The sequence below is a fragment of the Myotis nattereri genome (assembly GCF_964212035.1).
Source record: "Myotis nattereri genome assembly, chromosome: 1".
Lineage (NCBI taxonomy): Eukaryota > Metazoa > Chordata > Mammalia > Chiroptera > Vespertilionidae > Myotis > Myotis nattereri.
Window position 1 is genome coordinate 175738181 of NC_138075.1, and position 17905 is coordinate 175756085.

Here is a 17905-nt window from a genome sequence, read left to right on the forward strand (position 1 = left end):
AGCTCCTCCGGGGAGGTCAGAATAGTTGTCTTGTTTTCCCCTGAACCTGGTTTATACGTTGCGATTTCCATGATAAACACCCACCCTGGATGGTACTTACCTCTGTCTCCAGGTAAAGAAATACTAGTTCTAATGTTCTTGGTGCAGCTAGAACAAAAAAGCAGCGCCGGGTGTCCGGTAGACGTCCCAGGCTTGCTGACGTGACACGATGGCATGTCTACCGTTGAAAGAACACTTACATTAACGCTACCTAAATCCAATGTGGCCAGATGGTTACCTTTCTGTTCAGTCACTTCCCTCTGCAGATGGGCAACGAGAGGAGAAGGTAGGAAGAAAGGAAACAAAGGATTACTAATTGGTTCCTCTAGGGTGGACACAAACCAAGGCTCATTCATAATTTTAACCCTTAAAGTGACCCTAGCAACTAGAAATCATGAAGCCCATCTCAAAGCTTTGCATGGAAACTGGGCTGGGCACGAAAGGGCTGTCCAAGAGACACTAGTGGGAATGTTCAGTTAAGTCTTCAGACTCCAACCCATTGGTGTGTTCTGAAGCTTGAGGGCCTGGAGTGTTAGCACTGAGCCCGACCTGGAATCACAATGGCCAATCAGATCAGATGCCACTCAGCATCCATATAACTTAAAGCTCTAGTAGGAACTGGACCAGGATTCTCCCAAGTAAATGTGTGGGGAGTGCCACTGAAATTCTGTACTTACTCTTTCTAGTGAAAGGACACCACCTCTTGACAAACACACGTTTCCGTCATCACCAGAACTTCATTATCCCCGTCCTCAAAGATGTCACTGTAGGTGTTGGTGATGGAAAATACACAACAGATACTGCTTATGTGTCCATCATCATTTTGTAAACACTAGCTGAACGGACGTTTCTTCTCCAATGAGAAAATGGCACGACAACGTCAAAATGTGATTTATCTGTTTTATTTTCCTATGTTTCAGTAAAAGATTCAGAGAACTGATGGACACATATCATGAGCTATCTCCTGCCCACATACAGTATATGTACACTGCTTCTACTTTTTCACTGAACAAAGTGATACCATTTTTGTTCAAACCAAGGTACAAAGTGATACTGTAAACAGAAAACAAAAAAACGTGGGTGGGTGGGTGTGGTCTTTGCTTTTCAGACAGTAAATGTATTATGTACCACCACCAGGGAAAACACGGAGGGAACATTTGCATCCCACAGGTTAAAAAGTCAACCAATCGGTACCCTCAGAGCACCTCCAAAACTAGCCAATTTGGAAAAATGAACCATTACCTTGAAGGAAGTTCCTAGTCTTTCATCTTTCTGCCATCACGCAGCTATATTAGAATTTAAGTCCTCTTCATAGTGCAAATACAAAAATGATCAAAGTCAGGGTTTTATGGCTATCATTTGATAAAATATCTTGTATTTTAATATACATGCTCTAAAAGTACAAAAAAGTACTTTAGTGCTCTGTTAAAACAATTTACTTTTTACATATAGAATAGTATACACCCAACTCAAAGTATATTTGAGGAAATTTATTATTGTGACACAAATATTTCTAGCTTAATATTTTATTATAATATTGACTTTACAATACAGGTATTCGGTGATGCTCTCCTATAACTCTGCACTGCAGTGCCTCACCAGTCACCTTATAGAAAATGCCAGGGAACTGTGTGTCTCCAAGGAGTTTTTATTGTGCAAATCTTCGTCAACTAAGTTCCTATTACAAAATTTTTATTTGACTTTTCAACTTTGATATGCTACATTCCTGTATGACCACCATTTGGAGCTTTTGTGAGGCAAATAATGAGAGATGCTGAAAATTAACTGGTAGGTAGCCTGATTTTATAAGGGATCATTTTGTCTTATAACATTTCCAATGCCAATTCTAGGTTTTTATGGAATAGGGTGAAATAACGCTGACTGAATACATCCAGTTGTGAACCAACTGAATGCCAAACTGAGAAATCAGACTCTTGGTACTGAGTTCAGCTACACCCACTACCGTGCAGTGCACTTGATAAAGCTGTCCGTTTAAATGCCATCCTAGGAATATCTGTACTGGGACCCATGCATATCCACACTCTTTGATTGTAGGTATAATAGTAGAACAGGAATATAAAATGATTGAAATTTGTTTTTGATTTAAACAAAAATATTTCCTCTTTTCATTAGTAAAACATTCTTTAAAATATATCTATTTCTCCTCTCTGAACATTTAGCCAAGGAGCAACAGGCAATTTTCAAAGGTTTACTGCTGCCTCTTCCATACAATAAGTATGGTTATACAGAGCACACAGCAACATGAGCTTATTTGCATTCACTGGTAAGAAACTTGTCCTCATCTCCTGTCCATCAGAGGAAGGTTTGACATTCGTGTGCTTTTTGTTCTCGGCGGGAATCACTCCTGCTTGATTTTCATTCTTGGAAGAAAAATATCATCAGCTGATGTCCTTGGGTTTTATGACATGATGTGAAAAAGGAAAGGGACAGAGATGAGCTGCTCCCATGAAGTCAGTCAGGGTCTGGGCCTCCAGGCAGATCTCCAAGCTTCCTGCCAGTGGAGTGTCTCCAGCTGCACAGGAAGGAGACGGGTAGGGGCGCCCGGGACACAGAACCCTGTCCACAGACAGGTCACTCTCGCTCAGCGGGGCACCCCCTCTCTGCTTCAGCCACCACCCCTGCTCTTTACCCCTGCGTATTCATCTTTTGTGCTCACGGCTATAGAACTTAAAGAAACCAGTTCACAGGGAAACGAGGAAAAGCAGAGAACTAACTAGACCCAAAGTGGCCTGTGCCCCGTGTCTCTGTCTTACGCAGTCTCCTGAGCTCTTGTCATCTGTGGAGGCTGCACACGTTCTTCAGAGCAGAACACCCCTTTGTCTCTCTTCAAAAGCTTTTGCGGCATCAGGTTTTTCCAAACAACTTTATCAGAAGTAGAGTCTGATGTCAGCCAATAAAGATAGAAATTTCAGCCTCCCTCTCTTGAATCTCAAACCTACCTAAAAGAGGAATGTTTTCCCCTGGCAAATGATTACTTACTTTTCTTTTGTTTTGGATCCAACTCAGCCCTCAGAAAATACTTCAAACTAAAAGAGGAGGAAGTGCAGGAGAACGAACTTCCTATTGTGCCTCCCAGAGAACATTCTGCTAAAACCGAGAGCAGCTCCAAGTGCAAAAGTAAATATTTGTGCAAAGGGCACACTTTCAGGTGCAATCTTAAGACATCCTCAATGGACTCATTTGATAGTATTTGACTCTTTAAAACAGTCTTTTAAATTATGAAAATGGTAAGTAAGGGAAAGGAAGTTAACATCAGAAAATACACTTTAGAAAAAAGTACAGAATACTCTGATGATGATTTGCTACTTATTTCATAACTTAGATCAAGTCAGTGTGTGTTAAATATTCACAGTAGTTCAGAGAAGAAACATTCGTGTCTGTAAATCTTCACGCTAGTGCATTTTCAACCACTTTTCTGTACATTTACAAAATTTCATCTGTCAGTGCTTTTCTGTAGAATTCCTTATTGTCGATTGAGTCTTTCCCTCTCTGGGTCCGGTTATACCTTCAAGGTGGGCTGCAGGATCCCTTTCTCAATGAGGTGCATCTTCAGGGTCTTGTATATATTTAACTGCTGTTCTGGCTGAAGCACCAACAGCTGCTGCAGCACTTTGCTGGGATTCGGGCCCCTGGTAACAGAGCAGAAAGGAGAGTTCTTGCTATTTGCAGAGAGCTGAAGGAAGCATGTGCCCACAGTTTAAATGCTGCCTCTCAGTGTAGAGTAGCAATCTTTACAGAACTGAAACAGCTCCTGATCAGAGCACACTCTATGCCCAACGTTAGTGCCAACAGTAAAACACACACACAAAAACAAAAGCAAAAAAACCAAACAATTTTCTGCTGAGAGGCGTGCAATCTCAACATGGCAAGAATGGGCAGTACAAGGGGTATGGATCTGAGATCTACAAAATTCTCAGAAGGGCAACCTGAGTTAGAGGTACGGATAGGGGACAAATCCCGAGATTGGACAAGGCACAAAAGCTATCTTGTAAGGAAAGGAGCAAAATTCCTGGTGGGAGAGGACATGAAAACAGTGTTTTGCTTGTTAGCTTCAAAGAAATGTCAAACAATGGCAGGCATTCTGTTGAAGAACTACCCAGGGAACCATGAATGTTCAAGAGGCAAGACTCAAAGGTTCTGAGCCCAGCACTGAATTCCTACCCGGCCGCAGCAACAGGGGCCACAGCCTTTGTTCAAAGAGAGTCTTGGGTCCCCAGTCTAAGGGACAGAATGAAAGTGGATCTGCTCCAGTTGAATGGAGGAGAGCCCTGCCGCCTCGCCCACCACCCTGGCGGTTCCAGGGGGAGGGTGTGAGCCCAGGGTGGACTGAAGCAGCAAAGGCCAGTGATACCACGCTCTCCCCACAGCCCACACAGGGGCCTCTCAGCACTGCCCTGTGGGCAAGCTCCACCAGCACCCCCACTGCAGCCCTTCTCTTCCCCTTCACAATGCGCAGGTCAGAAAGCTCCAGGTCAGGACTGCTGCCCTCGCACCTGTGCTGATACGACTCTCAGCCAGGGGACTGTAGTCTCCCCTCCTGGGCTCTAGAACTCACCCCCCTTGTACACTGGAGACCACGTGTGACCTTCTAAAGTGTTATTCTGTCAAGTTCCGAGTGAACCGAATTCAGATGTTAATGCACATGCACTGTTCTTTGTAATTTCTACAGCCCACTTGAATAGAAGAGTATGGTTTACTTTTTGTGAAGAGCAGTGAGTACAATCCAATGGGAAAAAGACATAAGTAATATAAGGAGAATGGCAACCAGAGAGACCTTTACATGAGTAATTAAATTTAGGATTTATAATAAGGACTCTTCAGTTCAAATGGAATTACAGGAAGTAGAAATACTCAGATTCACCCATCCTATGGGTCCCCTTTGTGCAAATGCCAAACACTGCAGCCATAAATTACACAGCCACAGTCTCCTCAAGTCAGGGCACTGCTTGTCTTAGATTTCTTCAAAAGATTCAGCAACTTCATAACGTAAACCCAGAGCAGGGCCCGCAGAGAAAAGGAAGGCGTTTCTAGCAAGTTCAGCTAAATGCAAAACTGCCAGCAGGTGCTCCTGGCTAGCTGCATCCTGGCACCAGCACTGTGTTCCAACAGCAAATATTTCAGATGGCAAGCACATGGCTCAGCATGACTCCTCTACTGGGAGAAAAGCACATTCGAAAAAAATGTAAAGTATGAGTTAATGCCCTAAACACTGCCATCTGCTGCAAAGAAAGACTTCTGAGGGTTTAGCCCCTAATTACTAATTCTCAACTCTATCAGTAAATAAATTACACAAATAGATTGAATATTCCCAATAAAAAGACAAAGACTGTCTACTGGGTTATAAAATACAAAAACAAAATCCAGCTATCTGCTTGTTAGAAAAGAAAAGAAGCCCTGATTTGCATCAGTGGTTAGTGTGTCTGCCTGTTTACCAAGGGGTCTCAGGTTCGATTCCCAGTCGAGGGCATGTACCCGGGTTGCAGGTTCCATCTCTGGCCCTGGTCGGGCATGTACGGGAGGAAGCCAATTGATGTGTCTCTCTCACATTGATGTTTCTCTCTCCCTCCCTCCCTTTCACTCTCTCTCTCAAAGAGAGAGAGAGAGAGAGAGAGAGAGAGAGAGAGAGAGAGAGAGAGAGAGAAGAAAACACACTTTTGCTAAAAGGATAAAGGCATGCTAAAAGTAAAAGGAGGGACAAAGAAATTTTGTGCAAACACTAACCAAAAGAAGGCTGATGTAGCTATTCTAATATCCAACAAAATAGGCTTTAAGCAAGAAGTACATAAAGATGGACATTATATAACATTATATAATGACATTAGGAGTGATTCAACAGGGAGATATGATAACCCTAAATGTGTATATACTTAATACAACCTCAAAATATATAAAGCAACAAATGACAGAATTAAAAATAGCATTAGGTAAATTTACAATCATGGTGGGAGATTTTGACAAAGCTCTCTCTTTGTAACTGATAGAATAAGTGAACAGAGGGAAAAAAAATCAGTACAGAAGATTCAGAAGATTAAGCTAAACTTCACCCAAATGACATATACAACATGCCCACCAGAAACTGCAGAAGGCGCATTCACTCCGTATGCGCACGGGACATGTACCTGAATAGACAATACACTGAGGCATAAACCAAGTCTCAACAAATATTAAATATTGAAATAATAAACAGTATGTTTTCTGACCATAGTGGAATTAAAGCAAAATCAATAAAGGAAGGAGAATGAGAAAATCTCCATTTGTTTGAAAAATGAATCAGTACACCTATAAATAATCCACTGGTCAAAGACAATATAATATTGGAAATCAGAAAACATTTGTGATGGAGTAATGAAAATAAAAATATAACATATAGGATGAGAACTTAAGCAGTACTTAAAAGGAGATTTGTAATCTTAGGCGAATATATTAGACTAGTAGGTTGAAAATCAATAATGTAAGCTTTATCTCAAGAAGCTTAAGAATAGCAAATTAAACCTAAAGAAAGATTAAGGAGGAGAATAAACAGCAATGAAATAGAAAACAAAGTTAACAATGCCAGAATTTGATTCTTTGAAAAGATTAATGAGATAGATAAACTAACAAGATTACTCAAGAAAATCATAAATTCCTAAGAAGATAACACAAGGAAAATAAGTGTTAATAAAAAATTCTCATGCTGCTATGGGTATATATTTAAAATGGGTATGTATTTAGGAACCTATAAATATGAGTTTCAACTTCAAATAAGTCTATGAAGGAAATACATGTTTTCTATAGCTTACCCACTAGGAGAGACCACAGAAAATAAGGCTAACATGTGGGTAGGTTTCACACCCCAAATGGGCATTTTGAGGCAGAACCAAAATATTAAGGTTTAAAAAGAATAAGCCACCCTATATAAAACAGCAACACCCTCCACTCACCCCACCCCACACAACCACTCCCCCCTGGCTTGTTTTATTTTTCTCTGTGGCACTTATAACCACCGAAACGAGCTATATTTATTTGTTTACTGTCCACTTCTGCCCCTTCTCCGTCCAACTCCCCAGTAAGAATGCAAACTCTGAGGCAGGGACTTGGTTTGTTTTCTTCTCAGCTATATTCGTACCAAGAACATTTCCCAATAGGTAACAATAATTGGTAAACTGGATGAATTATGTCCTCCTTTGTAATTCTTTGTATTCACTATCATTGCCTTACCCACAACCAAGAAATGAAATCTCTGATGTTCCAATCCAGGACCGTCCATACTGAGTGGATTTTAACTGGGCCCTTTAAAGACCACAATATGTACTATTGTTTATTTCAGTTCAAATCTACGTAAAATAATAAAAATGTAAGCATGCTGCTTAGGGGTACGGTGTGACACAGCTCCGGGGTCCGCCGTGCCCTTTGATATTACAGGTGACCACCGACAGAAAAGCAACTCGGTCAAACTAATGCCTATGGAAACGAGAACTTCAAGAAACCAAGTATGAAAACATTTTTTAAAAAAAAAAAAATCTAAAAGTACCTTATAAAACTTGTGATGTAGACATGCACAAACGTTGCCATCAAGTACTGACAATCAAATCTGTCCATTATCCCGCCATGTCCAGGAATGGTGTTTGCAAAATCCTTCCAAAACAAACCAAGAGATTAGCCAATTTTCAAAAAAATTTTGTCATAAAATTCCTGTCTAATGATGTTTCTGGAATCACGGGCACTAAGGAAAATACTTCACTATCAGATTGTCACACTAAATACAAACTTAGAACATGTGCAACAGATCAAAACCGCACCTTTTGCAGATATTCCCACGTTAGAGCATTACTGAACTGGCCAGCAATATTAAAATAATACTCATTAAATACCAGTTAATTCTAGCACTAACTTTCTTTAGCTAGGAAAACTTTTTCCAAATCAAAAGTATCAACTATTACTAGTCTAATATTTTTAAAGACTACTTTTCCGATTAAGCAAAACTATTTTGGGAGCTATTTTAGTATTGTTGACTGATGTACACAGGGTTCTAACTCATATTTATCCTAATAGTTATTACTCTGAAATAAATTTTACTACTATGATAAATATTTCTCCTTTTTTTTAAGTGTGGTAAAAAGAAAATAAAAATAGTTCATTTGGGACACATTAGTCAATTGAATTGAGGGGATGGTTAGTAAGCCTCTGCAAATTGACTGGACAGATATATCCCCATCTCTCAGTGCCTGGAAATGGCTATGACTAATTCCTCTTCTCATTCACTCAGGCAACCTATAAGCATCTAAAATGCAACAGCAATTACAGCCTTTTGGACAGGCAAAAAAATTCTCCGTAGTCAACAGGAAACCCTGGGTTGGAGACTATTAAAGAAAATGCCATTCCAAATATAACACATCTGTGTAAAATAATTCTTTGGTTAATTTTTGCCAACACATTTCCTTCCACCTCTTCCCTACTAACCACAGCACAAGACAGCCATGGTAACTCAGTTCTGCTCCGCCGTGTGCAGCCGTCACAGGACACTAGCCATGCACGGCTGCTGCGGGTTCTGTGTGGACCTGTTATCTCCCATAGTGGGTGCTGAGCATTTTGAGAACAGGGACAACATCGTACACACTTTTGTATATTGCATCCCACTTAACATACCGTCTGCCCCATGGCAAATCCTCACTGAGTTAGTTCATTTCCCTGGCTTTTAGGGCCTCTGTGATTTAACTCCACCAACCGCTGCAATGTCATCAGCCACACACACTATTCAAAGAGGCTAAGCACCTCCACTCCTTGCACTCGCTGGGGTCTCTTCCTTAGATGTCTCTGCAGGCCTCCTCCTCCTCCTCCTCTTCTCAGATTCCTGCTCAAATGCCACCCCCTCAGAGAGGCCTGCCCTCTCTCACTTCTAATGGCACAATATTCCATCTTAACTTGGTGAAGTCATGAGAGGAGAGCTGAGAGAAGAGGGCAAGTGTACAGGGTGTCCCCAAAAATGTGTACACACTTTGAATAATTATTAATTCCGATGGGTTAAATGTGAAAAGAAAGAAGCATCAATTGAGCTATCAGCTATTAAGTGTGGATACATTTTTGGGGGACACCTTATGTGTCACTTTATAAGAATCTAACTTAAAACATAGGGATGATTTTAAGTATCTGGGACAGGGATCAGCAAACTATGTCCCACAGACCAAATCCAGCCACTGTTTTTGTAACTTTATTAACTTGATTTACAAAATAAACAACATGCCCACTCATTGACACATCGTCCGCCAGGTTTGCCCACAATGATGGGCAAGTTCAGAGTTGAGTAGTTAGGGTGTGATGAACAACCACAGGATTTTACAGAAGTTAGCTGACTCCTGATCAAGCAGAATGGATGGTTACATATTCAAAGGCTGCCCTGTCTGTCCTGGAAGTGAGACTGTGGCAGGACACTCATCTTCAGACAATTCATGCTGGATTCTTGGCCGAACACCTGAAGGACCAAGATTCTGTGTTGTCCCCAATTAAGTAACACGTGCCATTTCTATAAAAGAGGCTGACATGACATGGCTCGGCCAAAACCCAACAAGGAAGAATACACTCAAATCAACCAGGAAGTATTTCTGTGAGGCCTGAAACCAATAGTTTTTGCTTGAGGGCTTAATGTAGGAGACCCATAGAGAACTGAATTTCAACTATATTAAATTCTCTGATATTGTAACAAAGAACCTAACCACATACCTTGATTTTGAAAGCTCTTTTGAATCCGCTGGCAAAGAAGCCTCCGAAGGGGCCAATCAAAGATGCAAATGTTGACAGAGCAATGCTGTGGATCTGGAAAGGGTACAAGCTCACTCTCTCCTACGGAGGGAAATAAGAGGCAGGGGTGGGGCTAAAATTGGGGTTAAGCATGTCACCTAAACTAAGATTATGACATAATAATACTTCAAAACATATGCCACATTTTTGTTAATTTCACAAACTTTCAGGCTCATGGGAGAAAAATACACGGTAAGCTCTCCTTATCAGCCTCCCCTAGCTGCACTCTTGTGCCCTCTGCATGCATACTGACAGTGCCTGGCACACCAAAACCTTGCAGCTGACAGGCTACTTTCTTTTTCTTTTTCTTTTTTAAATATATTTTATTGATTTTTTACAGAGAGGAAGGGAGAGAGATAGAGAGTTAGAAACATCGATGAGAGAGAAACATTGATCAGCTGCCTCCTGCACATCTCCCACTGGGATGTGCCCGCAACCCAGGTACATGCCCTTGACCAGAATCGAACCCGGGACCCTTCAGTCCGCAGGCCGACGCTCTATCCACTGAGCCAAACCGGTTTTGGCTACTTTCTAGTTCATCTAGAAATTTCTACAACACTTGAGCTGTAGACTTACCAAGAATCAGCTGAGTTAATTTCGGAATTTGTTTTTTACCAGTAGTACTTTGTTTTTTGTAATTATATAATGTATTTTAAATTTTGAATTTTATTTCGCTTTATAACTTTGTATGACAGAGTGAGGGTAAAGCTGGTCTTTCTATTAATAGTAAACTAAATGATGTGGAAACACATGAAAATAAGTTGCTTTAAAAATATACCAAAATGTGCATCAGCAAGACGTTTATAAAAGATTATGGAGATCATAAAAACTGAGAATTCTGCAAATTGTTCCATAAATTCTAAGTTCTTGTTCCAAATTTCTTTTCTTGCTCTGCTTTAAACTAAAACTACAAACTATACACAGTGCAGAGCTGGCGTGGCTTCACAACCATCATTGAGAGCACCAATCTTAATCAAAGATTGGCAGTTCAGATCTTTGCAGATAACAGATGGCTTTGACATTGGAAAAATTCTTGGAATCCATGTATTGAGCACTCAGGAGAGAAATAAATTATTCTCTAAAGTTAAGGACTTTAGTTAAAAAGTAATATGATTCAGACATATGCATGCACACGTGTGTAGACACACAATTATTGGATTCCCCAGTTTAAGTAACCACCTCTGGTTTCGGTGGCACATATCAGCAGGTTCTGCTGGACAGCATGGCACAGCCTGCAGTGTAAGACCGCGGGTTGCCTTAAGTGGCAGGAGTGCACTTCTGGAAGGGAAACTGGTTTTTAGAAGCAGTAGTTTTCTCTGCTAGTAAAGGTCCCCTGAAAAATCAAGGAAACTCTGAGCTGGTGAATTTTAATTAACTTTTAAATTTAGGCAATTCATGCCCTGGCTGGTCTGGCTCAGTAGATAGAGCATTGGCCTGTAGACTGAAAGGTCCAGGCTTCGATTCCAGGCAAGTACACATGCCCGGATTATGTGCTCAATCCCTAGTAGGGGGCTTGCTAGAGTCAGCCAATCAATGATTCTCTTCATCAATGATGTTTCTATCTCCCTCTCCCTTCCTCTCTGAAATCAATAAAAATAAATTTTAAAAAATTTAGCCAATTCATGCCAATTACATGTGAAACTTATTGTAACTCATCCAATTTTCAGAAATTTATGGAATATTTTTCAATGTCTCAAAACAAATACAAGATAAATTATAGCATCAGTATTCAAACCATTAGGCAAGTAAACCCCTAATAAACAATAGGTTTATGATAGTAATGTTCACTTTATGTTCAAGAAAGGGAGATTACAAAGGGCTAGAATACATTATTGATGCTAAGCAGACAGTGAAACCACTTCTGTATCATAGAAATCAATTTCTATAGAAATCAATTTCTTATAAAAATCTTACTCTTTGAGATAGAGGACCTTACCCACATTTATCTTACCCGTCCCAGCACCGCCTTCAGAAAGGGAGGAAGTGAATAACTCTGAAGCTGGAAAAGTTCCGAGGGTTCACATTCTGTAACGAAGGAGTTTACATCGCTTCGGTATTCCACTGGACAGACAAAGTACTGGTACTTGGATAACACGTAGGCAGCCTGAATAACAAAGCAGGAGTTCATGAAACACTGAATGAAAGATTGTGTGTGTGTGTGTGTGTGTGTGTTTTGTGTCAGCAAAACAGCCAGAGTAGATGCCAAAGTTTCTCTGTATTCACATTCTGCTATGTATTATCAAAGCTCGATGGTCAAAACTGACCCAATAAAAGACTTTGAAAAGCCATTGGAAAACCAAAGGCCTTTTGGAAATCAAAGAGATTATCTCTATGTGACCACAGTAGAAACAAGGAAGGGGAAGGAGAAAAAGAAGCTGATTTAAACATTTAAACAAGTATTTCAACAAGGCTTTACTTTTGTAAAGTACACATAATTAACGTTAGCAAATGCTAGTAATTAAGGTATGGGAGAGTACAGGGCTGAAGTTCTTTGAATAAATGTTATAGTAATTTCATCAATTAATAAATAACCAGTGATTTAAAAATACAAAAAAAAAAATACAGATGAAAAACACCATTGTTAACCAACCCAGAAAACTTTGACTAAACTATTCTTCCCTTGACCACAGCACTGTAATTTTAATATAGCTTCTCTCAGTCATGGAAGAAGATACATAAAATGAAATATTTTAAATTGAAATTGTTAGACAACAGTTTATTCTCTTTTGCAGCCATTCACCCCATTATACTGCTCAAGAATGATTAAGAGAAGTGCAAATTGACACTAGGAATGTTAATAAACTGATTTTGCTTCTAACCAGTTTCCTCAAAATTATATATTAGAAATTATATAATGTCCCTTCTTATCACTTTTGCCATGCATTACATTATTACAGGGTAGCTGTTTATTTTTTTCCAATGATATGGCTATTCTTATACTATTTCTAAATTAGTCTTTAATAATACCAAATTCTTATAGTGCTATTTAACTTAGTAATTCCTGCTTCATAATGTATAAACATCAGACAGGATCACTTCCCTTGTCATCATTCTGTTTATGAGTTACTATCTCATCAGTATTCTACAGTATGCAGAGTATACAACATAAACACTGATTGGATTAGTTTTGCCAGATCCTATTGGAATTTTCATTGAGAATGAACTAAACTTGCAGATTAAACAGAGGAATGGTTTTCCCATCCAGGAACCTGATACTTTTCATTTATTTGTATATTTGCTCTCTCTCATGTTGTTTCTAGTCACTGTATATTTGGCTGTGGAATGTATGCTAGAACTGTTAGGGACTACACTTTTAAAAAATTAAACTTCCTAACTATATTTTAATATATTTACCTTATATCTAGCCATTTTACTATATTTTTACTGCTTCTTATGAGATACCTTTTAATTAAAAAAACCTACATTCCGTAACTATAAAGTAATTTTTAAAACATTAGCAAGACTCATTATTCATGGCTAAAAGTAAACATCAATTATTTTTAACAACCTTTTCCTTCATGTTGGGCTCACGGCAGTAAGCACTTGCTAAGCCAAGTAGCAGCATGTGTAAGGGAGGCAAGGCTCTTCAACATCATTTGTATTTTCTGCTTTTACTCAAGGCCACCACCTGTCCCAGAACCTGTGTCCCAACAAGGCGGAACAGCTGTTCGAAACTGCCAAACACAACAGAGGGCCTCAAGGCCTCCACGTACACCAGGGGGGACATAGATGTTGAATAAGCTCCCCGGGTGATTCCGATATGAAGCCAGGATGAGAGCTACTGGGATACAGAATAGATTATGCCTGGTGGGTTTCAATAAATACAGTATTAGCACTTGGCAGTTTAATTCTTTTAGGTTTAGGATAGACTGATACACTTGCTATCATTTTTCAAAATAGAAATAAAATAAAAATCTTAGTAAAACTCACAATGAATCCAAACACGACTGTGGAAAAGAAACCGCCAATAAATCCTTCCCAAGTCTTTTTAGGAGATAGCTAGAAAAGGCCAAATAAAATAAAAAAGAGTTACTGTACTCCCAAAACACACAATACATATGCAAGCTCTGTTCGATGAATTCCCATACATCTCTCCTTGGAATGACTTCTTTTCCCTTCATTCCATGATCCCAATTTATTTGTGCAAATTTCTCTAATAGTATGTAACATATATTGGGCCCTCAAATATTGGACACACACCAAAAATAGGTGAGCATAACTAAACCTGGACATCGCAGCACACCAGAGTCCCACGTATTCCCAAAAGGCCATGCAAATGGCCAAATGGTCCACAGCCCCAGATACAGTATTTATTACTCCCCAAGTATTCACGTATCCTTCTCTCTCTGGTCACAACCTTGTCTGTCTCCATGAAGAAAGAACCACGCTGTGCTTCTACGAACAGATACTGTTCGTTTCAGATTAGAGCTACTGCTTCCCAGTCCACGAGGTGCTCAGGGAGAGGAATGTGGAGGTCGGTGGTGCAGGAGGGGAGATTCAGGAGGGGTCCGCGCTAACTGCCTGAGCTGCCCCGCAAAGGAAGGACTGATGTTTGGGGCGCTGTCATCAGGTCACTGGTGGCTTCTGTGATGACCCTTTCAGTGGAACAACAGGGACAGGAGCCAATGAATATCCCAGGGAAGCTTCTGCAGATGGAAACGGGTGATAGCTAAGCTGCACGAGCTGTTTACGGGCCTCTTGTTGTGATGGTCATAAAGCTCAAAGCCAAGAGGGCTGGCACAAATAACCGGCTTCTTGACATATCTGACAATAGCGAAGGGGCAGATGTCTACCTTCTCGTAGGATAATTCAGTATTATCATCATGCAGTGCGAGCCGACTCAAATTCAAAAGTGCCCGCTGATTAGTTCAAAGATAGCCACCAAACTGAATTGTTCCACAGCATATTGACTTAGGGGTGAACTTAATTCCATCTGCATCTATTATGCAACTAATCCAGCCCAGGAAGCTCACTAGCACTCGTTCTAAGTCAGACAGTGAATCTTCTGCAGGCGTACAGCCTCTCTGAAGACTTCCTCAGCCCAACACTTCTAGCTGGTCCAGGAGCCTTGAACACTTAATCACTTGCCCGTGTGCTGAACAGCTTTAGAAACGTGAGGAAAATACATGGCTTGCTCGTATCCCTAAGGCTCAGCCTGACACCCTGTGTTGGAACGCTGCTCTGTGGGGGAGAATTTATGGAGGGTTTTAAAGGCCAAGGTCTGCTCTTCCATGAAGAACTGCTTTGTTTCTTTCTTCCTCAACATGGGAACTTAAAACTTAATTCATTTCCTTCTTTGCCTCCACTGACTGTAAAAAGCAGCAGCTCTAAGGCAAAACAACACAGCCTGCTCTCGCGTCCATTCCTTCCCCTTATTCTAACCTTTCCTTGACTTACATTATCAGTGTTTTATTTAGGGCCTCAATTTTTTTTTTTTTTTTTAGTTTGGGTGTAAAAGTCTTACAGTGGACATGAGTATGTGAAGATGGTGTAATGAACACTTTCAAAGTTTGGTGAAGGAGGGGGCGGGTGAGACAGCTGGGGGAGCAGAGGCGAGGAGAACCACATCGCTGAGAGAAGAAACCAGCAGAAAGGAGAGAGGAGCCTTCGTGGGAGAAAGGATAACCAATGGCGTCGAGCCCCCAGTGAGGAGCTGACAGAACAGTTAAAGAGCCAGACCGCACCCTCGGGAAACATGCTCGCCGCCCTGAGTGCAGCCAAGGGGGACCGAAGGCCCCTGGAAATCAAAAGAGGAAAACAGAAAACAAACAAACAAAAGAAATAAGAAGTGTGCAACAGCACTAAGTCCCCAGTGGCGAATCTTTAGGGTTAGGGTAGGGGCTTGTGATGTTTTATAATTACCTTAATCAATGGAGTTCTCCCCCAAAAAAACCCAAAAAGGTAAGCAGTTATGTCATTGCAGATAACACTTGATATTGGAACAAGGAACCTTTAAAACAAAAGTCAGCAAAAACAAGTTCATATGATTAAGTGACAAGTATTTTATACAGCTTATGACTCACAACGAATCAATATAATAACTCTTTGAATTACACTTCAGACTAGTCCAGAACATAACACCTGACGAAACATTATTAGAAACATTAAATATTAACCACATCTGCCTGCTTAGCAATTAAGCAGATCAAAATCTATAAATAAATTAACATAGTGGGAAAATATTGCTAAGGAATATACTAAATAATCAATTTAATTTTAATATTAAATAATAAATTTCTATAGCTATGGATTTTCAGATTTCATTTTTATGAGGAACAAATTATAATAGTATAAAAAATTTTTAAAAATATTTTCAGAGAGGAAGGGAGAGGAGAGAGAAATAGGGATGAGAAAAAGTTTTTTAAAAAGCTGCCTTTCAAAATGGTATGAGTCATTTGGTTTAAGATAGAGTATAATCTGATAAATTTATACTAAACTCTTAATACAAATTGTCTTACAGAAAAAATTATCAATTTTAATTCTATCTTAGCCTAAAATTGCATTAAACCCAACTAATTATACAGAACCTATTAATTTCATAACTTCTTCCAGCAACTGAAAGTTTGTATATGGAAGACAATCTTAAAATGATGTTAATTGTACACACATAACACCAACCCCTTGGCTAAAAATCATGAAGCTGTCATGGGAATAATTTATTTTCACAAAACCACCTGTAAAGGATTTTAATTAATGGTGCTTTTTTAAATGTGGGGAAATTATGGTCAGATTTCTTAAAATCTTTTTTTCTCCACTCTATTTTTAACTAATAATAATTTTTATAATTTTAAGCTAATACTATTTTATTTTTATTATTTTATTTTATTTTTTTAAATATTTTCTATTGATTTTTACAGAGAGGAAGGGAGAGGGATAGAGAGTTAGAAACATCGATGAGAGAGAAACATCGATCAGCTGCCTCCTGCACACCCCCCACTGGGGATGTGCACTCAACCAAGGTACATGCCCTTGACCGGAATCAAACCTGGGACCCTTCAGTCTGCAGGCCGACGCTCTATCCACTGAGCAAAACCAGTTAGGGCTATTATTTTATTTTTGAAAAATATTTATTGTTGAAAGTATTACATATGTCCCCATCCTCTACCCCCACCCCCACCCCCCACCCTTGAAACTAATTTTTAACTTACAAAAATGCTTTCTGAATGGGCAAGCCACTGCTATATAGCGAGTAATTTCATACATTTGAAATCCGGGCACCTGCTCCTATACATGGGCAGAGTATGTACCACTTTCACTAGAGAAAGTGCTTTGCCAGCACAATGTTGGCAAGCAAACTTTCATGTTCTTTCTGCATCCCATGTAAATAATATGCTCTTTTTAAGAGCGATGCTTTGTAAAAAGTCACATTCAAATAGTAGTCAAGCCTGAAAGTGTAATTAACTGTTGAAACTTTTATAAGGACTTTATTTTATTTGGAATCTGAATAAGGAATATGCCCAGCTAACATGTTTGTCTTCAGGTGTCAAATAGTAAAATCAACAAAACTCAGTAAGGTATTTTAATGGAATAGAGCAACAACAAATAGTACATTTTAGTAGAAGTTTGTGAGACACTGTTCAATGTGAAAGCGCTTTAAAAATGCTATGACATAAGTATAAAGCAGCATAATTCTGAGCCCTTACCATATCATGCCTTCAAACAGATTTTGGATGACAAGATGTGACTGAGTAACTGTTATCAGTAAAGTGACATGAGTCCATGCGAACTGTTAATAGCCCAACAACACAACAGTTAGTGAACACAACTGATCAGTGCAGCCAGGAAGCAAGAGTAACTTTGAAACACACAATTCTAACATGGTTTTTTTGTTAAATTTTGTAAGAAAAGATTATACAAAATAAATGTCGTTAGCAAATTATATTCATTTTGGTGCCTACTGGAACCTTAAAACCATGAAAACATTTTTAAAAAGTAATCTTAATATACAAATGGATTGCTTATTATACTGAGCTAAATTTATAACTATATAAAAAATAAACCATAGTCTCGAACCATCGGCTTACAATGATAATAAGAAATGTATGGTGTTGTTATGACATTTAGAGAGGAA

General features: G+C 39.4%; 1 protein-coding gene across 1 annotated transcript in view; it reads right to left on the minus strand.

Annotated features, from left to right (window-relative positions):
* Positions 1 to 947: 947 nt before the first annotated feature.
* The window catches only part of CDS1 (CDP-diacylglycerol synthase 1), a gene marked incomplete at its 5' end in the record, with an annotated part of 62765 nt that continues 45807 nt past the window's right edge, over positions 948 to 17905 (minus strand). The window contains 7 exons of the mRNA XM_081098153.1: positions 948 to 3689; positions 7571 to 7674; positions 9757 to 9876; positions 11786 to 11938; positions 13765 to 13833; positions 15697 to 15784; positions 17478 to 17560. Coding sequence (XP_080954279.1) covers positions 3560 to 3689; positions 7571 to 7674; positions 9757 to 9876; positions 11786 to 11938; positions 13765 to 13833; positions 15697 to 15784; positions 17478 to 17560 — 747 coding nt within the window. The 3' untranslated portion in view covers positions 948 to 3559. The remainder of the gene's footprint in view (positions 3690 to 7570; positions 7675 to 9756; positions 9877 to 11785; positions 11939 to 13764; positions 13834 to 15696; positions 15785 to 17477; positions 17561 to 17905) is intronic.